The 26,605-nt window shown below is 56.9% G+C and overlaps 1 protein-coding gene across 1 annotated transcript in view; it reads left to right on the top strand.

Annotated features, from left to right (window-relative positions):
- The first annotated feature begins 4,670 nt into the window (after nt 1–4,670).
- The window catches only part of MYH7B (myosin heavy chain 7B), a 23,361-nt gene continuing 1,426 nt past the window's right edge, over nt 4,671–26,605 (top strand). The window contains exons 1-36 of the mRNA XM_040638228.1: nt 4,671–4,780; nt 6,104–6,206; nt 6,398–6,541; nt 6,964–7,120; nt 7,438–7,465; nt 8,495–8,591; nt 11,108–11,131; nt 11,311–11,403; nt 11,528–11,591; nt 12,510–12,608; nt 13,102–13,205; nt 13,346–13,484; nt 13,786–13,904; nt 13,998–14,147; nt 14,289–14,459; nt 15,631–15,810; nt 15,911–16,043; nt 16,128–16,204; nt 16,638–16,725; nt 16,926–17,043; nt 18,657–18,780; nt 18,870–19,006; nt 19,702–19,957; nt 20,920–21,162; nt 21,793–21,969; nt 22,083–22,228; nt 22,586–22,676; nt 22,756–23,145; nt 23,795–23,921; nt 24,013–24,131; nt 24,223–24,419; nt 24,546–24,895; nt 25,061–25,185; nt 25,304–25,419; nt 25,905–26,301; nt 26,392–26,517. Of these exons, the coding sequence (XP_040494162.1) occupies nt 4,686–4,780; nt 6,104–6,206; nt 6,398–6,541; nt 6,964–7,120; nt 7,438–7,465; nt 8,495–8,591; nt 11,108–11,131; nt 11,311–11,403; nt 11,528–11,591; nt 12,510–12,608; nt 13,102–13,205; nt 13,346–13,484; nt 13,786–13,904; nt 13,998–14,147; nt 14,289–14,459; nt 15,631–15,810; nt 15,911–16,043; nt 16,128–16,204; nt 16,638–16,725; nt 16,926–17,043; nt 18,657–18,780; nt 18,870–19,006; nt 19,702–19,957; nt 20,920–21,162; nt 21,793–21,969; nt 22,083–22,228; nt 22,586–22,676; nt 22,756–23,145; nt 23,795–23,921; nt 24,013–24,131; nt 24,223–24,419; nt 24,546–24,895; nt 25,061–25,185; nt 25,304–25,419; nt 25,905–26,301; nt 26,392–26,517 (5,304 nt within the window). The 5' untranslated portion in view covers nt 4,671–4,685. The remainder of the gene's footprint in view (nt 4,781–6,103; nt 6,207–6,397; nt 6,542–6,963; nt 7,121–7,437; nt 7,466–8,494; nt 8,592–11,107; nt 11,132–11,310; nt 11,404–11,527; nt 11,592–12,509; nt 12,609–13,101; nt 13,206–13,345; nt 13,485–13,785; nt 13,905–13,997; nt 14,148–14,288; nt 14,460–15,630; nt 15,811–15,910; nt 16,044–16,127; nt 16,205–16,637; nt 16,726–16,925; nt 17,044–18,656; nt 18,781–18,869; nt 19,007–19,701; nt 19,958–20,919; nt 21,163–21,792; nt 21,970–22,082; nt 22,229–22,585; nt 22,677–22,755; nt 23,146–23,794; nt 23,922–24,012; nt 24,132–24,222; nt 24,420–24,545; nt 24,896–25,060; nt 25,186–25,303; nt 25,420–25,904; nt 26,302–26,391; nt 26,518–26,605) is intronic.

Here is a 26,605-nt window from a genome sequence, read left to right on the forward strand (position 1 = left end):
ATCAAGCTATTTTCCTCCTCATGGCTTTTGTATTAACTGTTCCTTCTGCTCAGAATATTCCTCCTCTGGCTCTTTGCATGGCTCCTTCCCATCCTTCAGGTCTCACCTCGAATGCCCCCTCTTCAGAGACCCTCACTGACCAACGAATCGCGTACACCCCCTAACCCCTCACCACGTAACTGTGGTGTCTTCATAGCATGTGCCACGATCTTTAATTGCCTTGGAAAACATGACTTGCTTGTTTGTTGACGGCTGCTCTATGAGGGAAGGGTCCGTGTTGTCATGTCCCTCTCCTTGCCTGTCTAGGTGTCGGACTTGCTCTTGTCCTTCAAACTCCTCCATTCTGACACCTCCTTTGGTGTCTTTCCTTTCCTGGACAATGAGTATTGTGTTCCTGTCCTGGACGTAGAACAGAAGCTGCCAGATGCGTGTCGAATTGGATCCATGTGTCCGTCCCAGCTGCAGTAGCATTTTCACGGAGTCCTTCAATGTCTTTATCAAAGAAGGACTTCCAGGCACTGAGGTGCATTGGTGACAGATACATTTCTGGCTGGGGATGGCTCCCAAAGCACATCTTCTCTGTCTCCCCATCTGCCCTTGCTTTTCCTAATACTCAGGGGGTATGACTGGTAATACTGGGGGACAGTGGCATTTTGGCTAGAAGAAGAGAGGCCAGGGGTCCAATGTCCCTTTTGGGCTTTGCCCCATCAGGTCATTGCTCATGGAAATCTCCCCCAGATAGCCCCGGCTCAGTAGCTGCCTCCAGGTCTGGCTGCTGCTAAGCTGTGAGCTCCAGGACTCTTGGCAACTGCTGATCTGAGGCGTTTGATAGAAACTGGGGACACCTAGACCCCGATGTCCAGCTTGGTCCCAGCGCCCCTATATCCTAAGACTGCCTGTCTCTATCTTTGGCCACTTTACTCTCTACCCTGGATCCTGTCCCTCCTCTCCAACTCTGTTTCTAGTCAGGCCCAAGTTTCCCTGGTTCTGCTGTGGGGATGTAGGTAGGGGCCTTTCAGCCTTGTCGTCTTGGAGGGCAGCAACAGGCCCTCAGCTTGGGGAAATCAGGGCTACCTGGGTCTAGGGGCCTGGGAGCACTGAGGCTGAGCCCTCCCTGGCAGTGCTTCCTAGCACTACGAGCACCTTAATGAAGTCCCTTGAAGACTGTGGTTCTCAGGGCGAGTTCTGGAGAGAGTCCCTGCAGCCCGGGAGGGTGGACATGCTGCAGGACAGGCTGCAGGTGGCCTAGCTGCCCCCACGTGGTCCTCTCCACAGCTGCTTTCTCCTTTGCTGACTTCCGTGTGCTGCAGTAGGGTGCTAACCATGGGGATGGGATCCCAGAGTCTGGCCTCGGCTCCCTTCGTCCCCATCAGGGCCTCCGTGTCCTCCGCTCAGCTGAGGGTCTAGACGAGATGATTTCCCTTTCAGCCCTGATGCCTGATTCCTCATGCTCCACGGTCCTTAATTGGAGGGGAAAAAAGTGGGGTGTGTGGGGGGGGAATGTAAAAAATACAGGAAAGTACAGAGAACAATTAACAAGTATTGTATACCTTTTGTCATTTTTGCCTCCAGTCTTCTGCCCCTAGATTCTAGCGCTTCAGTGTTCTAGTGACCCCAGTTTTAACACTCCAGGATTGTAAACCGAGGTGCACACATGTCTTGGCTCTGTACTCCTAATCTTGGGAAGAAAAGGGAGGAAGAAGGACTCTGGACTGTCTACATTGGCTACTCAGTGGGTGGATTCGTTGGGATGAGAGGGCGGTTATGAAGACATGAAGCTTCCGGAGGTTCTAGAATCCTAGGGTCCTAAAGTTGGGGCAGATCTCCAAGGTTTCCCAGTCCAAAGTTTCAAGCCCTGTGTCCCCTCTGTGTGGTTCCTCATCGTTGTTGGCAGGCTCATTTTCTTCTAGGAAGCCTCTTCCATTGCTGACTGGCTCTGAGGATGAGAAAGCCCCTGTCCGTATGTGTATCCAGCCTGCTCCCTTGTAACCACCCCGTTGGTCTGCTCTTGAGGCCACACAAATCACACAGGCTTTCTCTGCTCCAGAACAGCTCTTCACATACGTAAGGTTGGTTGCATATTTCAGTCCTTGCAGATTGTGGCAGTTGGTGCCTCTCTTGGGCGCATCCTGCATTTCCCCAGTGCTTTGTCATTTTTGTCTGTGTGCTCATCTCAGCAGGAAGGTGTGCCCTGTGTAGTAGAAGCGGACTTACAGGGCAATTGTAGACCTAGACCCCTTTCTTTGGGTTGGTTTCTCAGCCCCAGGTATACACTGAGCAGGTAATTCTAGAATTCAGACCCACATCATATTTGGTATAGGCTAGGCTCATTAGAGGTTCTGATTCTCCAGGCTAATTCTATTGCTCAGGCCCTAGGAAAGAAGCCTTCTATCTAAGCATCTTCAAACAGTGAGGTTTTTCCTACCTCCTGGGCATTCTATAAATTGCTCAAGCGTAACCCCTTAGCCTCTGACCCCCATAAGGAGATTAAAAACCTATAATCTTAAACTATCAAGTTTGGTTCCTACTCTTCCTCAGCACAGATTTATTGACTTTCTGCTATGTGCAGGCGCTCTATAAGGTGCTGGGGACATAGACCAGGCTCTTGCCCTTTAGTTGGTGGGGAGGCAGGCCAGAAACAACCTAAGTTCTATGAAGAGAATTAAAACAGGGTGATGTCCTCACAAATATAAGGTGGAGAGAAAGAAGAAAGGACTACATAATGTAGGATTCCATTCATAGAAATTTTGAAAACTGATCTGTGACATTAGAAATCAGAATGGTAGGTGAGGGAGTGGTGACTGAAAGAGTGGGTGCAGGTAATTTGTTTCTTGAATAGGGTGTGTTTCTTGTGCAGAAACTCAGACTATACGAGAATATTCACTGTAGCCCTGATGATAATGGCAAAAAAGACGGGTAAACAATCTAAATGTCACCCGGAGGAGACCCATATCATTTCATAACATGGAGAAGTATCTGTAGGATTAATTCCTGAAAGGGTCTGGGCATTTGTAATTTTAACAGATACTGCCAAACCTGGCCCTGCATTTTTAACAAAGTTTTCCTGTAACATACAAGCAGTGAAATGTGTACATCTTAAAGGTACAGCTTGATTGCCTTTACAGAGTGAACACACCTGTGTAACCCCTGCTGTGCTGTCTGTAGTGTTTCCTGCATTCCCGCCTCTCTCGTGCCTCATCCCTTCGTTACTCTCCCTCAAAGGACCACTCTTCCACTTTTATCATCCTATATTAGTTTTACCTGCTTTGAACTATGTACGGTGGAAAATGTATCTTTGAAATTATTTCTATGTATTTTATAGAATATAGATAGTCTGCGTGTTTGGAATTGGTGGCCAGGTGGTATGTGTGAGCTCAGCCTGACATCTGGCTGGAATCCTGGCTCTGGACCTGCGTAGTTCTACACGTCCACGGTCTCAGGTTCCAGGATCCTTTGATTCTCTAACTCTGAAATTCTGTGGTGTCACCAGAGCCTGAATGGGGTGATGGACAGGAGAGCCTGGAAGTCCCTTGATGTATTCCGAAGCCCATCTCAGGCCAACGGAACGCCAGCCCACCCAACCCTTGAGAGTGGGGTGCGGGAGGGGGCTAAGAGTGAGAACTTGGTGTCCTGGGAATCTTGAATGTCTCCTGAGTGTTCTGAATTTCCTCATTTTGCTTTCTCTTCAGCCAAATGATTCCTTTATGCCTATGGTCCCTGGTCTAGTTTTCTTCACGTGTGATTTCCCTAGGGGACCCCAGGGAGATGGGGGTAGAGGTAGAGAGGAAAGAGACAGCATGCCGATACTGGAGGGGGCTGTCTCACTCTCTCCGCTTCTCTTTTTGATCTGGTCTCTGCTACTGCTTCTCTGGGAGACTCGCCAGTGCTTTCCTTTCTCTGGGCCTCCGTTTGCCTGGATGTATAAAGAGTGTTTTGCCAAGTAGTCTCAGAAGGCATTCTGTGGTTTCCTCTCTCTGAGTCTCCTTGCTCTCTGTTTCTGGGGGTGTGAGTCTTTTTTTGGGTGGATCAGACTCTCTGTGACTCAGTTTCTCTTTCTGAGCTCCTCAGTCTTCTCCGATATCTCATGGCTTTCTCCCTGCCTCCTTGGTCTCTGAATCCCAGCCTCCCTATCACTTAGTCAGAGTGTCTCCTCTCCGCCTTTGTGATCCCATGACAATGGGAGGTAAAAATAGCCCAGGGGCCCTGCTGGTAGAGATAAAAGGGAATTTGCCTTTTGTGTCCTGTGGCCAGGCTGGGGGGGCTGTGACACGTGGAGATTGCTGACATAGCTCTCCTCCGCTGACCTTGACGGTGGCAATAAAAGGGGTAGCCCAGCTTCCAGCCCTCACCGTGGTGCTGAGGTGGGTGATCAGGGCTGAGGTTGTAACCAAAGGGTGAGGGTCTCCAAGGGTGGGCCTGAGTCTCTGTATCTGTGGGAAAAGATGCTCTGGTGTTTGAGTGTGTGTGTGTATGTATGTGTTGGGGGCTCACCAGGGAGGCTGAGATGGGGACCCCCAGGGAATTACTGAGTATTAGGCCTTGTGGGTTTTGAATCATGTCCCAGTTTGGGGCCCCTGGTCCCTCAGTTCCTCCACCATTGCCATCTTCCAGTGCCTGATGCCTTGGACTGCCTTGAACCTCCAAGATTTGTAGTCCCTCATTCTCCACCTCTCGGTGCCACGGCCATGATGGATGTGAGTGAACTTGGGGAGTCTGCCCGCTACCTCCGCCAGGGCTACCAGGACCTGATGAAGGTGCACACTGTCCCGTGGGATGGTAAGTGAAGGGGGGGCACAGCCACAGTGTAGCCCTTACAGTGTAGCCACAGTGTAGCCCTCAGACCGGGAGTGGGGAGGGGTGGTGGCACTGAGCTCAGGGCTGAAGGAGCACTCTGGCCTGACAGCTTTAGCCTTGGCCCTTTCCCGCAGAGTCTGGGGTCCTAAGGCTACATTCTCAGAGACCGTGTGTCCATTACTGCATGTTTGTGAGCAAGCCTCGGTTTGCTCCTCTGTAAAATGGGACAGAACTCCTTGTCTCCCAGAGCGGCAGTCTGTGGCTGGAGCCCGAGGCCTCTGAGATGAGAGCGATTGGTATGTACGGAGGCTGGTGTCCATAAAACCTGTGCTGGAGTTATTTTTAGTGCTTTCCATACAGCCAAAGCCAAAGACAGGAATAAAGACTACTATTTATGACTTGGTTTGCTCATAGGACAATAATAACAATAGGTAATGTGTATCAAGTGCTTATTTTGTGCTAGGCCCAGAGTGGATGACTTTCCATGCATCATCTCAACAACCTGGGAAGGGTGGGGGCCAGGGCCAAAGCCAGCTTCATGGGTGTGCAACCTCTGCCCTTGCATAGGGCATCATCCTCAGAAGGGCCTCATGCTTGATCTAATACTCTGGAATCACCATCTTGAAATTCGTAATGATTTTTTTAACAAGGGGCCTGCATTTTAACACCAGGGCCTGCAAGATATGTGGTTGGTCCTGACTAAGGTGCTTGGCTAGTAGGACAGGGAACAGAATCTGGTGGTCTGCAGTCTAAGTCCGTGCCTTTAACTACCATGAAATATGCGCTCCCCGAAGCTTGGGGGCCAGCTGGCCAGGCAGGAAGGAACACAAGACACAGAATTAGGAGAAGTGGGTTTGAGTCTTCAAAATGAGGGGAGGCAGAACCCCCCTGAGAATTATGTTCCTGATGTTGAGGGCTGCTCCATATGGGACCTCAGGAGATGTCCATAACATTTTGCCTTTTGAGGGAAGAGACCCAGAGAGAATGAGGGATTTTCCCAAGATCGCAGGGTAGATAAGGCAAAAACCGGAATCTGAACCCAAGCGTGTAATCCAAGGTGGTGAGGGATTGTTAACTCAGTCAGGAAATCCCTCTGAAGCGATCCCTATAGACTCTCCCAACTCTACCCTTCCAGGATCCTGGGTCTGGAAGGATCTTCTCTGTGTATTCCCTGCATCCTGGCCGAGGGGGCTCATGGGAGGGGCACAGCTCTATCCACATGGCTTGGGAACCCCAGCTGGGCCCCCAACCCCCAGATGTGCCTAGCCCTTTTCAAAGCCCCAGTGTTCCCCCCCCCCCAACCAGGGAGGAAGAGGGTCTGGGTACCTGATGAACAGGATGCCTATGTGGAGGCCGAGATCAAGTCGGAGGCTACTGGGGGCAGAGTCAACGTGGAGACCAAAGACCAGAAGGTTTGTGTCCCCTCTTTTGGGATTAGCTTCTCTGTCCCCTGGGGTGCAGCTCATTGCCAGCTAGCGCTAGCGCACTGAATCAAAGGGGGGTCTGGGGGTGCAAAGGGGTAAGAGGCTGACGTTAGTGGGTTCCTGTCCACCTGCCACCCCACCTCATGTTAAGGTCTCCCACGATATGGTCTCCCGGACAGATGCTGATGGTACGCGAAGCAGAACTGCAGCCCATGAACCCGCCCCGCTTCGACTTGCTGGAGGACATGGCCATGATGACGCACCTCAACGAGGCATCAGTGCTGCACAACTTGCGCCAGCGTTATGCTCGCTGGATGATCTACGTGAGCCGTGGGCCGGGCTGCGTGCGGTGGGGGTGGGGCCATAGAGGTAGGGGCGGGGCTAGGGGAAGAGCCTCTGCGCTGTGGGGACGGGGCCACGGGGAACGGGCGGGCGGGGCTAGGGGTGGGACAGGGTGATGTCATGGCCCTGGGAAGGCGGGGCCCGGGTTGGGGCGGGGCTAGAGGAGGTTCGGCTCCTGGAGTGCAGGGGCGGAGCTGCAGCTAGAGGCCTGGCGTGGCAATGTGGAGGTGGGGCCGCGGGCTGCGGAGTAAGGGCTGGGGCGGGCTAGGACAGCCACAGAGGGTGTGGCGGGGCACTTTAAGTGGTTCCTTGGGGCGTATTGCGAGGGTCATGGTTTTGCGAGGGCTGGGGCCAGAGGATGGGAACTTGGCCTTCAATAACCCACCTTACATTCTCTCCTCAGACGTACTCGGGCCTCTTCTGTGTCACCATCAACCCCTACAAATGGCTCCCGGTGTACACGGCCTCCGTGGTGGCTGCTTACAAGGGAAAGCGCCGCTCGGAGGCCCCACCCCACATATATGCAGTGGCGGATAACGCCTACAATGACATGCTGCGCAGTAAGAGCCGCCTTGACTCCTCTCCCTCACCCAAGACCTCTACCCCTGCTCCAGGGAGGCCCCTGTAAAGGACCCCTTTCCCTCCACTTGTACCGCTTCCCTTTTGATGCTGCTGGACACTCTGGCATAGCGTTCTGTCTTTCCAAGTGGGAGCTGGTCATGGTCTGGATGGGGTCTGGATGATCCCACTTGGTCCCTCCCATTTCTGGCCCTGGGTGGTGGAGGGGCTGCCCCAGTGCCATGGATATCCAGAGTGTTCTACCTGTGACTGGTTCCCCACCTTGGCTAACTTCTCTGTCTCCTCCCCTTTCCTCCAGACCGAGAGAACCAGTCCATGCTGATCACGTGAGTGTGGGGCTCTGGGGGTGTGGTGGGAAGTGCTGGCCACCTGGCAGGAGGGGAGTGGAACTAAACTCATTTCCCAGGGTTGATTCCAAAGCGCTTAGGGCAGGGCCTCTACCATCGGGAGCTAGTGTCCTNCTGAAGCTAAATTAGCGTTTTCTCTGCCCCCATTCTGAGCAGATGCATTATGGGGTGGTGGACAGGGAAGGGATACCCAAGCACCAGAGTGATCACCAGCCCTGATACTTTCTCCCCTGCCCCTCTTGATCTTTCAAGAATTATGATTCTGGCTCAACAAGAGGGAGGAGATGACTTTCCCTTTCCCCCTTACAATCTCCTTATCCCTGAATCTTATTTTGATTTTTCGTTTGCCCCCATGAGAAAGTGGTAGAATTATTACATGCCAAGTTCATGTCCAGCCAAGCCAACATGGACATTGTATGTGAGTGTGTGTGTGCATGAAGCCTGGTGGTTAAAAGCAAGGCCTTTAAAACCAGAAGGACCTGGGTTCTAGTTCTCACACATGCACTTCCTGCTGGTACCCTTGGGCCCCTGAGTCTCATCAGTAAAAGCAGAACAGTCCTGCCTACCTACCACGCAGAGCTATAAGGAGTCGGCGAGTTAATGTATGTGCTGGCACACAGCAGGGACGTTTACGTAACTTCCCGAGTCCCATTTCCTTACCCATAAAATAGGGGTGGTAATGGTGCCTGCTTTACAGGGTTTCTAAGGCTTCAACGAGCCAGTACAGGTAAAACGGTTAGCTCCGTGTCTGGCACTACGTTAGTGCTCAGTAGACAGCGGTGTCATCGTGTGTGTTCTCATCTCACATGGATGCTCTGCCCTGGCTTGCTTTGTAAACAACTCAGCACCTCTGAGGGTTGATCTGTCTCTGGAGGGTCTTGAGTTGGGGGTCCTGAGTTGGGAGCTGGGTGGGGAGAAAGAGAGAGTGACGAGGGGTGGGGCGTTGGGGGTTGGGGGGAATTAGAGTGGCCAGATGGGCTTTTGTGACTCATGTTTGTGTCGTCTAAGCGGAGAGTCGGGGGCCGGTAAGACGGTTAACACCAAGCGGGTCATTCAGTACTTTGCCATCGTCGCTGCCCTGGGAGACGGGCTGGGCAAGAAGGCCGTAAGACTCGCCCACACGGGCGCCGCTCCCCACTCTCCTCACTGCTTCTCACTGTTTCTCTTTTTTTCTTTTTCTTTTTCTTTCTTTTTTTTTCTTTCTTTCTTTCTTTTTTTTTTTTTTTAATTCCTTTTTAAAAAGTTGATTCCCCAGAGCCTCTAGCCCTGCCTGAGCCTCCCACCCTGGTGGCAGACTCTGGCCTGAGCAAGGCTTGACTGAGAGAGGCTGTGACCGCCTCTTCCATACCGTGGGACCCAAATCTGGACCTGCCTCAGCGGCCCCATCTGTAACACACAGGGGCTGGACCACAGCTGTTCCTAAACTTTTTATGTAATTTTCCCTTCCGTCATGACCTCCGTATTTTGAAAGTTTACCGAATAGGCAGCTTTTAACTATGAAATGATCATTTTCTTGGTTTTCATGCACCAAAGACAGTTACCTGCTGTCAATCAAAAAGCAGGCTTATATGGAGTCCAGCCAGAGCCAAGGGCGCTTGGCATTCCCAACAGCCAGGGTCAGGGGGCAGTTTCTCACCCTGTGATTTCTGTATGGATTTTTGAAATTTCTGAAATAATGGGGGACCAATGTTTTTATCTTAATTTTCTGGGTATAACATTCATTCTTAGCTCCCAAGGCCAGCTGTTCAGAGCTCTGTGTGTGCTCCTCCCCACCCAAAATGGGCTGCCTTTTCTTTCCAGAAGCCCCAGGCCACCTCCCATCCAGCCTGCACTCCTGGTCCTGTTAAGCCTTGCTTTATTCTGGGGCATTTTTCTTTCTTCTTTTTCTTTTCTTTTTTCCATTTAATGTTGTTTTTCTTTTTGCCTTTTCCTTTTTCCCCCCATTTGATTTTCTTGCTTTTGTTTTTGTTTTTCCTTTCAGTTTTGTTTTTGGTTTTTTGTTGTGGTGGTGGTGATTGTTTTTGTTGTTTTGTTTTTGTTGTTGACTTTTTGGTGCTCTTTGCTCCCTCCCTTCCCCACCCCATTTTTGAACCCCCCCACAGTGTCTCTGAGGATGCTGCAGAAAGTTGGGGCTTGGTCCAGTAACGGGAACAGAGGGCAGGGAGAGGCCAGAGCTGGCAGGGATGCAGCTGGGAAGGGCGGAGCAGAAAGGAGCTCTGCACGGTGGGGTGTATGTGGGGGTCAGGCAAGGGAGGTGGAAAGAAAGGCTGGCTCACAGGGTCCATGGATGCTAGAACTTAAAAGCCTTATCAATCCCCTCCCCCTTGGCCCCAGATTTGACTCCATGTGCCATAGAGAACCCTATTCAAAAGGCCCCGGATATGAGTGTGGGAAGCGGAGCTCAGAAAGAGGGGCTCTTGCCATTTCCTTCCAGCCTCCATCCCCCCAGCAATGTCTCTGGGGAGATTTTTTTTTTTTTTAAAGATTTTATTTATTTATTAGACAGAGACAGAGACAGCCAGCGAGAGAGGGAACACAAGCAGGGGGAGTGGGAGAGGAAGAAGCAGGCTCATAGCGGAGGAGCCTGATGTGGGACTCGATCCCGGAACGCCGGGATCACGCCCTGAGCCGAAGGCAGACGCTTAACCGCTGTGCCACCCAGGCGCCCCCTCTGGGGAGATTTTTAAGTCTTGGGCTCCCTGGAGGTGAGTGAATAACCAAAGTCCCCTGGTGACCTGGCACCTGGCATTCCAGAAGCCATTCATTCCTTTCTTCTCCTTTCTTCCCAGGCTGCAGGGAGCCAGGGTAGGGAAGGGAAGGAAAGGCACCTACATGGACAGAAGACAAGGATGAGGCTAGGAGAGGAACGAAGGGAGATTCCTTCAATTCAACATGTCCCTCTAGATGAGACATGCCGTGGCTGTGGTGTCATGGGAGGCAGGACGCCGGGCTCAGTTCCTGCCCTGCCCTTCACTTCCGTGTGGCCTGGAGGTCACTTCCCTGCTCTGAGTCTTAGTTTCCTCATTTGCAAATTAGGGCTAATAATATGCACCTGGCAGGGCCATCTTGTATAATAATCAGTGGACAATGTCAATTGTACAATGGATATTTATACGATGGGGATGAAGCTCGTCGAAATACAAAGGAGAAGTGTGAAGAAGGCTCTTACAGAGGGAGGTGAGGGGTTAGAAGGTTCCAGCAGGAAGAGGGCTCTTCTAGCCTCAGAGCACAGGGGAGCCTTCCTGAGAAGGGGGCATTTGCGTTGGGCTCTGAAGGGGAATTGATTTCAGTCAGGAAGGCCTAGGGCTTTTGGGCAGGGGCTACTTCTTGGAGTATGGAAACTTAAGGGATATGGAAGAGGCCAGAGACAGAGCTGGGGGAGGGGAAGGGCTGCAAGTAGGAGACCCTGAGACACAGCTCCTTGCCTCAGGCCCCTGAGTAGGGCCAGGCTTGTTCCCACTTTCTAGCATTTCTCCTCCTAACAGTGCTGACAGGGTCAGGGAAGGGGGTTGGGGGCTACACATTTGGGTGACTAACGTTCACTGTCCTGCTAACTACTGCCACCCCCATCCACCAGCCTGGTGAGACCTCATAATTTCTAATGTTGTCTTCTCTTTCCAGCAATTTCTGGCCACAAAGACTGGGGTAAGTATGGGGCCAGTGTGAGTGGGGCAGGCAATGATAATGAGGCCCCAGAGAGCCCCTCTTCCTTCCCCCACAACCAGAGGTTGTCCAGAATGGGCTGATACCCAGGACCCTTGGGCTCCTTGATCTCCCAGTCAGTGGCACCAGGGCTGACAGACCCCTCATGCTGCTGTCACCAGGGCACTCTCGAGGATCAAATCATCGAGGCTAACCCTGCCATGGAGGCTTTTGGCAACGCCAAGACCCTGCGGAATGACAACTCCTCCCGCTTTGTGAGTGGCGACAGTGGGAGAGGTGGGTGGGGTTGGCAGCAGGGAAATGGAGGTGGTGGGAGCTTTCTGCAGCTAGTGCCCCGCAGATGGCTGGCCCCAGCTGAGCCTGCTCCTCCGCCCACAGGGCAAGTTCATCCGCATTCACTTCGGTCCCTCTGGGAAGCTGGCATCCGCAGATATTGATAGCTGTGAGTCTAGGGGAGGGTGGGAAAGGGGGATGGGGGACAGACGCCTGGGTCTTTCTGCTCGGACTGAGCATCCATCCTCAAGTCCTTGGGGCTCCCACCTGTTCCAGACACTTCTCTCCATCCCCTGGCCACTGTCCACCCCCTGCCACCTTACTCTCACCTGGAACATTCCACCAGCCTCCACATGGTCTCCCAGCCTCCATTTCTCTGCTTGATCTTCCAGCCAGAGTGGTATTTTCTCAGAAGCTAATCTCACCACATTATATTTCGGCTTAAAAACCTTTTCTAGATTCCATTACCTTAAGATGGAGACCCAGATCTTTACTGGGGCAGTCAGGCTGCTTGTGATTGAGTCCTTAGCCCACCTCAGTCCTTTCTCTGGCCCCCAGTTGGGCAGGCCCCTGCCTCACGTACACACAGAGTCGCTGTCCTTCCTGGAAGCCTGCCCTCCCGCCTCTTGGGGGTTGTTGACCCTCCCACCTGACCTAGCCCCCCTGCTCAGACACCAGGCTCCAGGCCGCATGCGAGGCCCCGCACTGACCAGTCCCCACCTTGGGATGCGTGGCCAGACCCTGATGGATAAGCACAGGCATGTGATGACCAAGGAACGTTGTCATTCATGACGCCGCACACACGCACTGACACACAAGCTCTGCTCTGAAGGGAAGGAGCGTGCTCTGTGAATGAAGGAATGAGAGCACAGATAAAAGGACGAATGCCAACACCCCCCCCACACACACAGACGCACATTCCCATGCTGACACCCTTCAGTACGTGCTGGCAGGTGTGTGGACGCAGTGCCTCTCTACTCACCCTTGACCCTCACTGGCACCTCCTCCCTGCCCCCTCAGCCCTATTGGGGCAACCCAGTCTGGGGAGAAACAGGGGATGGTAGGCTAGTGCCCCTCTTTCTCCCAGATCTCCTGGAGAAGTCGCGAGTGATCTTCCAGCTGCCCGGTGAGCGTGGTTACCACGTCTACTACCAGATCCTCTCGGGGAAGAAGCCGGAGCTACAGGGTGAGGGTCAGGGTGGGTAGAGTGGGAGTCAGAGCCTGCGGGGCTAGGTGGGACCGTCCCCCCACTCCTTAGCTGGGACTTGTGGTTATTGTTGAGCCCTCTCCTTCTCGTACTGGAGAACGGGCCCCTCGGTGTCATCGTCTTGGCAAGGTTGTCCCTTCTGCTGTCCTGGGACTTTCCCCAGGGGGGGAAGCAATGGCTCTGTCTCGGCCCAGCTCCCCTCTCTTGCAAGCCCCAAAAGGGCAGAGTGTGGTCCTCCCTGTGTCCTAGCACCGCACATGGAGCCTGGGCTCATTCCTCAGAAAACCATAAAGAAAGCAAAGCCATGAGCATGGGGGAGGAGGTGAGAAACTCAGCTACAGAGAAGTCCTGGGAAGGCCCTAGAGTTTCCTGCCAGGGTGACCCCCGGGGCCTCCCATGCTGGGATGGGGGCGGGAGGAGAGTAGCTGAATGAACACAACCAAACCCATTCTGCTCCTCCCTGGGCCTCCAGATATGCTGCTTCTGTCTATGAACCCCTACGACTACCACTTCTGCAGCCAGGGGGTCATCACTGTGGACAACATGAACGATGGGGAAGAGCTGATGGCCACTGATGTACGTCTGTGGTGGGACAGGGCAGAGCGGGGGCCGATGGTGTGGGCATGTGTGAGGCTGGGTGGAGACCGGGGAGCAGTCCCAGGGCCCTTAGCTCTGCTGGCCCCTGGCCTTCTCTGATCTTCTGTCCCTTGCCACAGCATGCCATGGACATCCTGGGCTTCAGCGTGGATGAGAAGTGCGCCTGCTATAAGATCGTGGGGGCCCTCCTGCACTTTGGTAACATGAAGTTCAAGCAGAAACAGCGGGAGGAACAGGCCGAGGCCGACGGCACTGAGAGTGAGGGGTCCTGACCCTGCCCTGACCTGGTCATCAACCTTGACCCTGATCCCAGTGTCTTGTCTGTGACCATTAACCCTAACCGTTGTCTACAACCTTTGGCCTCAGTTTTCCCTGGCCCTGACTGTAACCCCTGACTTCTCAACTCCAGACCCTCACTCATCTGAGCCATAGAGTTTGCCTGCCCTGAACTCCACCTCTCCCAGCCTCCCTCTCCTAACCCCAGGCAGAGGCCAGTAGAGCCCCCAAGTGCCCATATTCTTGGCCTCCTTCTTCTTAACCCACCCATGTGCTCTGCCAGGTGCTGACAAGGCTGCCTACCTGATGGGGGTCAGCAGTGGGGACCTCCTCAAAGGCCTTCTGCACCCCCGAGTGCGTGTGGGCAATGAATATGTGACCAAGGGCCAGAGTGTGGAACAGGTGAGTGGCTTGCAGGCCGGGGCCCACCTGGGGACAGCTGGGACAGGTACCCCCTCCCCGTCGGGCCCTAGACCAGCCTCTCCATGCGTCCAGGTGGTGTTTGCCGTGGGGGCTCTGGCCAAGGCCACCTACGACCGGCTGTTCCGGTGGCTGGTATCGCGGATCAACCAGACCCTGGACACCAAGCTGCCCCGGCAGTTCTTCATCGGGGTCCTGGACATCGCGGGGTTTGAGATCTTTGAGGTGAGAGCAGGCTCATGCCCCTGGGCTCCGTTCTTCCCCAGGGTGTGAGACCACGGGTGGGTGGGGGTGAAGTCACGCGCACCCCGGTCCTCTGTGGGTCTCCCTGTCCCTGACCACTGAGCCCGGCGCCTCCCTCCGCAGTTCAACAGCTTCGAGCAGCTGTGCATCAACTTCACCAACGAGAAGCTACAGCAGTTCTTCAACCAGCACATGTTCGTGCTGGAGCAGGAGGAGTACAAACGGGAGGGCATCGACTGGGTCTTCATCGACTTCGGCCTGGACCTGCAGCCCTGCATTGACCTCATCGAGAAGGTGGGGCCTGGGCCAAGGTCCCTGCAAGGAAAGGGGCTGTGGGTGTGGTGAGTGAGCTGGAACGGATGTGTGCTGGCTGGCAAGCGTGTGCAAGCATTCACGTGCACATGTATGTGAGCGTGGCTGCGACTGTGTCTCCGTTCACGTGTGTGAATGGCAGCGTGCATGGCTGTGAGTAGCTTTGCTGGCGGTGGTGTTGCTGAGTACGTGTGAGCGTGCACCCAGCACTCTTGACCACAGCCCCTTGGGCATGCACGACTCTGTGGTTCACGAGGCCCTATTGCAGCCACGGTCTCACTGGACCCTCAGAACTGCGCTGGGGGCAGGCAGGGTAGGGTCTGTTTGCTTCTTGCTTTGAGTGGTTACACATATTTTCCCGTTGTACAAAGACCAGAAGAAAGAAAAATCAAAGAAAATTTGAAAAATCAGAAGTAAAGGGGGAAAAAAACATCTCCCCCTAATCCTAACCTTGTACAGCCTGTATCTGGCACTTCGGTAAGTCTCCAAACCCTTTATCCTGGGCACGCGTTTTCTTTTATAGACTCGCACTCATTTCGCATCTTACTTTTTCTCTGAAAATGTATTTTGAACATTGAACATTGTTGAAGAAGCCACAGGAGTTCACGCAGCAGGTGATTTTTGCGCATTTCTGTGATCTCCTGCTTTGGCACATTTGGGGGGTCAGTAGTTTTTTGCTGTGAAATCACTGAAAGTATTCACTCCCCACTTTGTGGGTTAGAAATTGAGGCCCAAGGGCCCACCTGCTAGTATGTGAGGAAGCGAAAGTTTGAACTGCTTTTTTTTTTTTTTTATTTTACTGTGTGTGTGTGTGTGTGTGTGTGTGGTGTGTGTGTGTGTGAGAGAGAGAGAGAGAAAGAGAGAGACCACAGGCATCGGGACGTGAGTGGGAACAGTTTGAGTTTGTGCAGCTGTGAGCGAAGAGGCCAGCCCAGAGCTGTGAATCGTGCAGAGGGGGGCTGGCAGCCAAGCTGCAAACTTCTCTTTTAGAAGACGGGACTCCTAGGCACCTGTCTGGTTTCTGTCCCTCCCAGCAGGTGGTTGGGGCGTCTGGGAAGGCTTCCAGAAGGAAGGGCTCTGGGATATGGGGATCTGGCCCAGCCAGGATGGGCTGGCCTCATGGCAGCCCTTCAAGCTTGTTCCCTGTCCCCAGCCACTGGGCATCCTGTCCATCCTGGAGGAGGAGTGCATGTTCCCCAAGGCCTCAGACGCCAGCTTCCGGGCCAAGCTCTATGATAATCATGCGGGGAAGTCACCCAATTTCCAGCAGCCACGGCCTGACAAGAAGCGCAAATACCAGGCCCACTTTGAGGTGGCCCACTATGCGGGCGTGGTAGGTGCCTGTGGGAACCCCAACCCTTGACCGCCCCCCCCCTTCTCTCAGTCTCCGTGCCCCCACCCACCCTTGTCAGCACCTGTCCGGTCTCCGCCAGGTGCCCTACAGCGTCGTGGGCTGGCTGGACAAAAACAAGGATCCGTTGAATGAGACGGTGGTTCCTATCTTCCAAAAGTCGCAGAACAAGCTCTTGGCTACCCTCTACGAGAACTATTCAGGCTCCTGTTCCAGTGAGTACAGAGGGACAAGATCGCCATCCTGTAGGGTACTCACAGAGTCACATCCCCTAGAGTGACTGGTCCTGTCTCTCCTAGCCGAGCCCCCCAAGTCTGGGGTGAAGGAGAAGCGTAAGAAGGCAGCATCTTTCCAGACGGTGTCCCAGCTGCACAAGGTGAGGCCCACGCTGGGCCCTGTGCAGGCCCTCCCCTGCCAGCCTCCACCCCCATCCCTGGTCCCTGCTCTGTCCCCTGCACCCTGGGCGGGCGGCCGTTAAGACTTGCAGTGATGTTTAACTCCTCTCCACGTGAACATCACAGCAAGTCTGTGCTGCTTCCCGTCCCCACGCTGCCTGGGCAGGGAGCCACAGGGCCCGTGGGAGGGAAGGGGATTGGGTGGGTGGGGGGGAGGGGTGAAGTCTTCGGTGGCAGTGATGGGGACCCAGTCAAGCAGAAGAGGGAAGAGGGTCACCAGGACCAGAGTGAAAGGAGCGATGTGCAGAGGCATGCTTAGAAGCCTGGCTCACCAGTCCTTAGCGGGCTGATCCGCAATGGTTTCCAATTCTGCTTCTTGCCCCTCTTGTGTCTTCTCCCCTCTCCCACCCCCAGGAGAACCTCAACAAGCTGATGACCAACCTGCGGGCCACACAGCCCCACTTCGTCCGTTGCATTGTCCCCAATGAGAACAAGACCCCAGGTAGTCACCCCAGGGCTGGGTTGGCGGGGTGGGGCCATTGGAGGGAGCGGACAGGGCAGATGGAGAAGCTGGGTCTTCCCTCTCCTTGGAGCCCACACAGTCTCGAAGAAAGCCCCTCTGTGGGCTGGTGGTCTTTCTCTGAGACATGAAGGTGTTTCCATTGACTTCTAACCTTTCCCTTGAACCCCTGCCACATCCAGGAGTCATGGATGCCTTCTTGGTGTTACACCAGCTGCGTTGCAATGGGGTTCTGGAGGGGATCCGGATCTGTCGCCAAGGGTTCCCCAACAGGCTGCTCTATGCTGACTTCCGGCAGCGGTGGGTGTCTCCCTGCCCGGCCCTGGTTCCCCTGCCCACCCCACCCCTGTTCCTACACAGCCCCCCCTCCCCCAGGTGGAGGCAGCTGCCTGAGGGAATGGCATGGGCACTTGGAACCAAAGGGATCAAGGGCCCGAGGACTGAGATTCCAATCACCGAGGGGAGCACCGGGACTGGGGAGGGGGCTGGGCAGGCATCTCAGGGTGGGTGGTCGTGGCTGAGACAGGAGCAGGCTGCGGGAGTAGCCAGCAGGCTTATGGTAAGTATTGGAGGTGCAGCCAATAGGCCAAGTTGGTGGATTGGATAGGGAATAAGAACAAGACGAGGATGATCCCAGGTTTGGGGCCTGAGCCACTGGGGAGTTGGTGGTAGGTTTACTGAGATACCAAGACAGGGTTTTTTGATATTTTGGGGGGTGGAGGGATAGTGGATGGAGTTCCACTTTACACAAGTCAAGTTTGAAATGTCTTCAGCAGATGTCAGAACAGAGTCGAAGGGGGGCAGGCGGAGCTGCCTGTGGACTTGGGAGTGGAGTGAGGGTCCCCATAGACTAGACTTTATGTGATGCCAGTTAGTGCTATCAGCTCCCTCTGCCTCCGAAAGTTTGGTTTTAGGGGCTGTAGGGGTCCGTAATTCCCCTCCCGAAGTCCCCGTGGTCACCCACTCTGACGTTCCCACGCGTGTTGACACGAAGGCTATGGGCGTGCTTGCACACGTGCTCTCTCGTGCGCGTGTGCTCTCAACCTCTCCCCCCCCACCCTTCACCCGTTTGTGAGTTTGTTTTTTCATGGAAGAGAAAGAGATTGCTCCTTGTCAGCAGACATAAGTCTATACCATCACCTTTTTTCCTTTTAATTAAGAGGTTTTTTTAAGAGTAGTTTTAGGTTCACAGCAAAATGGAGAAGGTACTGAGATTTCCCATATATCTGTGCCCCCCACACATACACACAACCTCCCCCAGGATCAACATCCCCCACCAGAGTGGGACGTCTGTCACAGCTGATGACACACCATAATCACTTAAGCCCATGGTTTACATCAGGGTTTGCTCCTGGAGGCGGACATCGCGTGGGTTTGGACAGGTGTCTAATGACTTGTAGCATTCATTTTGTTATGGCTGTAAGATATCCCATAGTCTAGTGAACTGTGTGCTTTGTTCCTCAGTCCCCTCGGGAGGGAGCTTTCGTATTTCTCTGGCCTTCCCAGTGTGGCCACAGCCACTGGGACCCACAGCAGTGGACATGCTGGGAACCCCTGCTGTCGTTGAGAATTCTCGCCCTCAAATGTTCCTTCAGCTTTGATGCACTGTACCATATCCCTTCGTTATATTTTTGCCTTCTAAAAAAAACGAATTATAAAAAATTGTAAGTTAAAAAATTATGAAAAGTGCTGCATGCCTGTTGTAAATACAATTTCTTAACAAATGTAATGAAAAAATGCATTTGAACGCAGCCCGAGCTTTTTAAGCAGAACGAGCTCACTGCCCAGTGCGGCCATGCTCCCCCGCCGGCTGGGTCGGTGGGGCCCCTGCGGAGCCTCTGCGAGGCCCGGGAATCATCGTCCTTGCGCCCCTGTCTGGCCTCCTCCTCATTAGCCCTTCCCTGCTCCCCCAGGTACCGCATCCTGAACCCCAGTGCCATCCCGGACGACACCTTCATGGACAGCAGGAAGGCCACAGAGAAGCTCCTGGGCTCACTGGACATTGAGCACACCCAGTACCAGTTCGGCCACACCAAGGTCGGGGCACGTGGGATGGAGGGTGGTCCCACTGGACAGACGACACACAGGTGGTTGGGGGTTCCACCCGGTGCCTCCCCCACCCCCAGGTGTTCTTCAAGGCTGGGCTTCTAGGCGTCCTGGAGGAGCTTCGTGACCAGCGTCTGGCCAAGGTCCTGACGCTGCTGCAGGCACGGAGCCGGGGCCGCCTCATGCGCCTGGAGTACCAGCGCCTGCTTGGTGGCAGGTGTGTGGGGGCCAGGGGTGGGGGCGGGACCACAGTACCCTGGCTGGCAGGACCCCCAGGCTCTCCACAGCTTGTCGTGTTATCTGTCTTGGGGTCAGCTTATCCCCTGGGGCTGGTTGGGTGCCTCTGAAGGGGCAGGGTTCTGTTTTGTGCCCCTCAGCTGCCAGCTTCCATTTCCTCACCTCAAACATTGGGGCAAGAGCACCTTTCCCTCCACCGCAGGCCACCCAGAGTGTGGCCCAGAATGGTCATAATGACAACCTGTGTTTTCCAAGACTTGAAGTGCCAGGCCCCAGGCAGGAGGCTTTATTTGCATTATCTTGGTTAAAGTGCACGACAGTCCCAGGAGTGGGCGCTGTGACTCTCTCCAGCGGCAGAAGGGCCGTGTGAGTCTCCGACCCAGTCACAGCTGGCTATCTGCGAGGACCACAGTAGCCAGCTGTGACTGTGGTCAGGATACTTTCAAGGGCCACCAGGACATTAGGGAGCAGACCCGTTTGACCTTGGGCCTCTCCCCACCTCCCCTATAAAGCAGAGGCGTTAGACCCACCTGACGGGGCTGCCAGGAAGATGAGAGACCGCGCTGAAAGTGTTCAGTGTGGAGCCTCGTGCGGGGCACGCGCCCCGGGAATGTCGGGCTATCACTGCGAGGGGCAGCACTGAGCCTGCGGCCTCCTGGGCCTTCCCCTCCCCAGGGACGCCCTGTTCACCATCCAGTGGAATATCCGTGCCTTCAATGCCGTCAAGAACTGGTCATGGATGAAGCTCTTTTTCAAGATGAAGCCGCTGCTGCGCTCAGCTCAGGCGGAGGAGGAGCTGGCGGCCCTGCGGGCGGAGCTGCGGGGGCTGCGCGGGGCTCTGGCTGCTGCCGAGGCCAAGCGCCAGGAGCTGGAGGAGACCCACGTCAGTGTCACCCAGGAGAAGAATGACCTGGCCCTGCAGCTGCAGGCTGTGAGTGGGGGAGGGGAAGGGGGGCTTCCCTTGATGACCTGTGCCCCCTGGCACCCCAGAAAACCCCAGGCTGCTTTGAGGAAATATCACAACCACCCCCCCCCAACCCGGGCCAGGGTAGACCTGGTATGCTCCGGGTGCTCAGGATCTGGATCTTTCTTCCCAGTCCCAGACGTGCCATGAGAGGAGGCCTGCGGGCTCATGGCCACGCTTAGCCTCCCTGCCCTCAGAGTCTGCGCATGTGTCCCGATGCTCTTGCCTCCTGCTACCTTGGCTTCCTGCTCAAGTGGCAGTGGAGCCCCATTCCCCCGCCCTCCCTTCCTTGCCTTCCCTGAGACAGACCCATGCTCCCTTCCCCTGGGAAGCCAGGTGGCAAGTAACAGTCATAGCCAGAGGGCAGGGAGCAAGAGTCTGCAGTCTCCCCACGTCCACAGAGCCATTCCTTCCTTCCGCAAACACGGAGTATCACCTGTGCACCAGGCCCCGCTGTAGCTCTGGGGACATGCTGGTGGGAAGACAGGGTGTGGTCACCAAACTCACCTGCTAGTGCAGGAGACCGGGAGGCAGCCAGGTGGTGAGGAAACGGGGAGGTGGGAGAGAGTACCCAAACCTATCTGGGGCACTGCTGCCCATCCCCCCGGAAGGCCTCACCCAGAACTTCTCTCCTCGAGCCCGTGTTCGGGTCTCACTCTGAGTTGCTCCAGCCTGTCCGATGTCCCCTCCGGACATCTTCTGCTTCCGTCCCTGCCTCTCCCTCTCCCTGAGCCCTCATTGCATCACACCTGAGCCCCTTCAGGGCCAAGAGCAGGTAGGTCAGAAGCATTGCTGGTCCCCAGAGCCCAGCTGAGCATGGGTGTCAGACCTTTGCATGGACACACGAACTTTCTCCAGGGCCTGGCCTGGTGTCCCTTGGCTGGTTCAGCTGGCCCTAGCTCTGCCCCACCCCCCACATCCTTCTCCAGGAGCAAGAAAACTTGGCGGATGCTGAGGAGCGCTGCCACTTGCTGATCAAGTCCAAGGTGCAGCTCGAGGCGAAGGTGAAGGAGCTGAGCGAGCGGCTGGAGGACGAGGAGGAGGTGAACGCCGACCTGGCCGCCCGCCGGCGCAAGCTGGAGGACGAGTGCACAGAGCTCAAGAAGGACATTGACGACCTGGAGCTGACACTGGCCAAGGCCGAGAAGGAGAAGCAAGCTACAGAGAACAAGGTGTGGGCCTGGCCGGCTGGGGGGCCAGGCAGCTGCTGCTCCACCTCCAGGCTCTGGGACACCCCGGCTGGGTGGCCGCGGGCGGGTCACTTCCTCTGTGGGCTTCAGTTTGCTCATCTGTCAAGTGGGGTTAATAGCAGCACTTACCTCATTCGGGCAGTTGAGGATTCAGTGTGTAACGAGCTTTTGCGAGCACTCAGCACAGGGCGTAGCACAGGGCCAAGCACACGGTAGGTGCTCAGCAAATGCTAGCAACTGTCATCCGTCCTGGACCGCAGGCCTCTTGAGGGCAGGAAGCCCGGCCCCAGTGCCTCTGCATGCCTTCTGCCATCGGGCCCCTCCCACAGCCCCATGCGGTTCAGGGACCCGGAGTAGTGATGCTGCTATGGGGGGGAGGAGGAGGGAGGCGCGGGGTCAGCTGCCCGCTCAGGTGCTCACAGTGGAAACCGGGACTGTCTGGAACCTGTTACACCGAAGGAAGCTAGCATCTACTGAGAATTGGAAGCTCCGAGTGAAGTGACTTGCCTGGGGTCCCCTAGTTGGAAGGGGCGGTTGCTGTGACTTGGTGGGTGGCTTCTCAGACCAGAGTGTGGGAGGGACGTCCTCATGGTGACCCCGGCACGGGCACAGGTGAAGAACCTGACCGAGGAGATGGCGGCGCTGGACGAGTCGGTGGCCAGACTGACCAAGGAGAAGAAGGCGTTGCAGGAGGCCCACCAGCAGGCCCTGGGCGACCTGCAGGCCGAGGAGGACCGTGTGAGCGCTCTGGCCAAGGCCAAGCTCCGGCTGGAGCAGCAAGTGGAGGATGTGAGTGCCGGCCCCCTGCAGAGGCCAGGGGGGCACAAAGGGGGGCTGGGGCAGCCAGGGCGGGGGCCTGCTGGGCCTGGCGCCTGAACCTGTCCACCCCTCCTGCTCCACAGCTGGAGTGCTCCCTGGAGCAAGAGAAGAAGCTGCGCATGGACACGGAGCGGGCGAAGCGCAAGCTCGAGGGTGACCTCAAGCTGACGCAGGAGTCAGTGACTGACACGGCCCAGGACAAGCAGCAGCTGGAGGAGAAGCTCAAGAAGTAGGCATGGGGTGGGCAGCCAGCCTGAGCCCCTGGCCAGCAGGCGGCGTCCTGAGCCTATAACCTGTTTCTCCCTCTGGGCTCTGGGGTCAGTTCTGCATCCCTGCAGAAGATGAACGTGGACGATCGAGACGGGGGGCCCTAGGACATGGGTGGTAGTGTCCTGCCTTCTTTGGACCGAGGGCCCTGGCCAGGCTGGGGGTTTGAGAGGGACCACGGCATGGCGGGGGGGCGGGGTGTGGAATCCTTAGGGCTGGGTGCCTCAGGCAGGGAGCAGGGAGACTGGAAGGCTGGGGGACCCCAGGCTGATTGATGGCAGTCTGCCCGGCCCTGGCTCACGCCCCGCACGACCTCCAGGAAGGACTCGGAGTTGAGTCAGCTGAACCTGCGGGTGGAGGACGAGCAGCTCCTCGGGGCGCAGCTACAGAAGAAGATCAAGGAACTGCAGGTGTGTGGAGCCCGGGGGTGGGAAGGGTCAGGGCCAGCAGCACAGGGAGGTGACAGCTGCCGTGTCTGCCTGTCCCCAGGCTCGGGCGGAGGAGCTGGAAGAGGAGCTGGAGGCGGAGCGGGCGGCCCGGGCCCGCGTGGAGAAGCAGCGGGCAGAGGCGGCCCGGGAGCTGGAGGAGCTGAGCGAGCGGCTGGAGGAGGCTGGCGGGGCGTCGGCGGGGCAGCGGGAGGGCTGCCGCAAGCGGGAGGCCGAGCTGGGCCGGCTGCGGCGGGAGCTGGAGGAGGCGGCGCTGCGGCACGAGGCCACCGTGGCTGCCCTGCGCCGCAAGCAGGCCGAGAGCGCGGCCGAGCTGGGCGAGCAGGTGGACAGTCTGCAGCGGGTGCGGCAGAAGCTGGAAAAGGAGAAGAGCGAGCTCCGCATGGAGGTGGATGATCTGGGCGCCAATGTGGAGACTCTGGCCCGAGGCAAGGTGTCTGCCCCGTTCCTGACCCCGACCTCTGACCCCTCCTGACTGAGCTCGGATCCCATACCCATCATGGCTCTGAACTGATCTGACTCGAGCGCTGAGCCCACCCGCCAGTCCCTGGCCACCCTTATGCCAGGACTGACCCACACTAGGCCTGACCCTGTACCTGATCCTGGCCCCTGACCTATTCACCTGTCATCCAGCCCCAACCCCACACCAGTCCTGACCTCAAACCTTGACTCCTACTAAACTCTGTGCCCTGACTCCAGGTCATTTTTTGACCCAGCATCTAATTTTAACATCTCAGTCCTTGACCTCTATCCTGACTGTTCCTGTCCCAAACCCCAGCACCCAACCTTGGCCCTTGACCTTTCTACCACCAGTTCTGACAGCTGACCTCTGACCAGTCTGCAGCTGACTTCAGACTCCAGTATCCTAACTCACCCTGGCCCTCTCACGTCTGACACCCATCTTCTAAAACCATGGTCCAGCATAATCTCTGACCCTGAACTTGGGCACTGCTTTCCCTTTGCTTCCTGAGCCCACGTCTAGCCTTCTAGTTCCCAACCCCAGGTCCCAGCCCCCGGCTGGCAGCCCCAGACACTGCCTTGTGCTTGACAAACTTGTTCTGACTCCTGACCCTGGATCCCAGGCCAGTGCAGAGAAGCTGTGCCGGACCTACGAGGATCAGCTGAGCGAGGCCAAGATCAAGGTGGAAGAGCTGCAGCGGCAGCTAGCGGATGCGAGCACTCAGCGTGGGCGGCTGCAGACTGAGAGCGGTGAGGCCAAGGGCTCGGCTGGGCCACCCCCGGCCTTTGGTGCCGCCCCTCAAGAGCCTGCCTGACCTGCTGCTCACCCCTTGGCCTGCAGGGGAACTGAGCCGCCTGCTCGAGGAGAAGGAGTCTCTGATTAGCCAGCTGAGCAGGGGCAAGGCCTCGGCCACCCAGAGCCTGGAGGAACTGCGGAGGCAGCTGGAAGAGGAGAGCAAGGTGGGCTGGCCACCGGCCACCCCGGAGCGGGCAGGGTGGGCACTGGGGCTGCCGGCCCAGTCCCATGCTGAGGTCGCTGGGGTCTCTGCAGGCCAAGAGTGCGCTGGCCCATGCTGTACAGGCTTTGCGGCACGACTGTGACCTCCTGCGGGAGCAGCACGAGGAGGAGGCAGAGGCCCAGGCCGAGCTGCAGCGGCTGCTGTCCAAGGCCAATGCCGAGGTGGCCCAGTGGAGGAGCAAGTACGAGGCAGATGCCATCCAGAGGACTGAGGAGCTAGAGGAGGCCAAGTGAGTGCCTTACCCACAGGGCCGTCACCACGTAGGGGTGGTGCCTGAGCCTCTGACCCATCAGGGGGCGAGGGGAGATGTGGGGACTGCTGGGCCAGCCTCCCACCGTCTGCTCCCGTGGCCTAGAAAGAAGCTGGCACTGCGGCTGCAGGAAGCAGAGGAGGGAGTGGAGGCCGCTCATGCCAAGTGCTCCTCACTGGAAAAGGCCAAGCTGCGACTGCAGACAGAGTCAGAAGACGTGACCCTGGAGCTGGAACGGGCCACCTCAGCAGCTGCGGCGCTGGACAAGAAGCAGCGGCACTTGGAGCGGGCACTGGAGGAGCGGCGGCGGCAGGAGGAGGAGATGCAGCGGGAGTTGGAGGCTGCCCAGAGGGAGGCCCGCAGCCTGGGTACTGAGCTTTTCCGGCTGCGGCACAGCCACGAGGAGGCGCTCGAGGCCCTGGAGACGCTCAAGCGAGAGAACAAGAACCTGCAGGGTATGCTCCCCCTGGGGGCAGAACTGCACTGGCGTCATCAGAAGCACCTTGGGAGTCACGGAGGGTGCCCTGGTGGGGTCCCCCTGGAATTAGGAGTGAATGAAATGACCTGGGTTGGAGCAGGAGGCATGGGGGTGGCCCCTCAGTGCCCTGTTCCCTCTGCAGAGGAGATCAGTGACCTCACAGACCAGGTCAGCCTCAGTGGGAAGAGCATCCAGGAACTGGAGAAAGCCAAAAAGGCTCTGGAAGGGGAGAAGAGTGAGCTCCAGGCCGCGCTAGAGGAGGCCGAGGTCAGGGGCTGACCACAGGGCCGGGGTGGGTGGCACCCTGCTCCCCCCCTCACACCTCTGCTCTCCTGTCGCGCACGCTCGCGGCCCCCGCGCCCATACTGCCTGCTCTGTGTTCCAGGGAGCCCTGGAGCTGGAGGAGACCAAGACTCTGAGGATCCAGCTGGAGCTATCCCAGGTCAAGGCTGAGGTGGACCGGAAACTGGCCGAGAAAGATGAGGAGTGCACTAACTTGAGGTACGGGGGCGGGGGGGGGGCGGGCTCGAGGCATCCCCGTCCACCACCACCCCTGGAGGCTAACGCCCCTCCCATCCTGGCCACCTGCAGGCAGGAGGAAGGCAGGCAGGCAGTGCGCCAGGCCCCTCTGTGCACACAGACACTTGGTCTGCCCCTCCCCGAGAACTCTGTCAAGGTCAGGGCTGTCGTCCCCAGTCTAGAGGCTACCTTCAGAGGCTAAAGGACTTGCTCAGGGCTACACGGTGCAGGGAGAGCCAGGGTTCAGCCCACCTCTGTCTGGAGCCTCACTTTTGTCCGTAAACTTGTCCTGAGGGGTAACAGGCAGTCACAAGGGGCCTGAAACCAGGAAAGGACGAGTCATTTGTTCCCACAATGGGTTCACGTCTGCGGCATTCCTTGGGCGAGTGTAAGAGCAGGTCCAGTACTTGTGCCTGCACCCCCTTCTCAGAGGCCGCGAGCCCTCCTCTCCTCCCTCCGCCCTATAGGCGCAACCACCAGCGGGCCGTGGAGTCCCTGCAGGCCTCGCTGGATGCAGAGACGAGGGCCCGCAATGAGGCACTGCGGCTCAAGAAGAAGATGGAGGGCGACCTCAACGACCTGGAGCTACAGCTGGGCCATGCCGCCCGCCAGGCCATGGAGGCCCAGACAGCCACGCGGCTGCTGCAGGCCCAGCTCAAGGAGGAGCAGGCGGGGCGGGATGAGGAGCAGCGGCTGGCGGCTGAGCTCCGAGAGCAGGCGCAGGCCCTGGAGCGCCGGGCCGCACTGCTGGCCGCGGAGCTGGAGGAGCTGCGGGCCGCGCTGGAGCAGGGAGAGCGCAGCCGGCGGCTGGCGGAGCAGGAGCTGCTGGAGGCCACCGAGCGCCTTAACCTCCTGCACTCGCAGGTGGGGACAGGAGGGACCCGGGGACACTGAGGGGGGGAGGCTTAGGGTGTGGCCAGCAGGCCCCCACTCTGAGGCTCTGCTTCCCCCCAGAACACAGGCCTCCTGAACCAGAAAAAGAAGCTAGAGGTGGATCTGAGCCAGCTGAGCGGGGAGGTGGAGGAGGCTGCCCAGGAGAGGCGGGAAGCCGAGGAGAAGGCCAAAAAGGCCATCACTGATGTGAGGCTGGGCTGGGGTCGTGGGGGGTCCAGAGCTGTGTTCAAAGGGACTTTCACCTCCTGACCATGCCGACCGTGCCCCCCCCCCC

Source organism: Ursus maritimus, unplaced genomic scaffold, assembly GCF_017311325.1.
Source record: "Ursus maritimus isolate PB19 unplaced genomic scaffold, ASM1731132v1 scaffold_22, whole genome shotgun sequence".
Taxonomy (NCBI): Eukaryota; Metazoa; Chordata; class Mammalia; order Carnivora; family Ursidae; genus Ursus; species Ursus maritimus.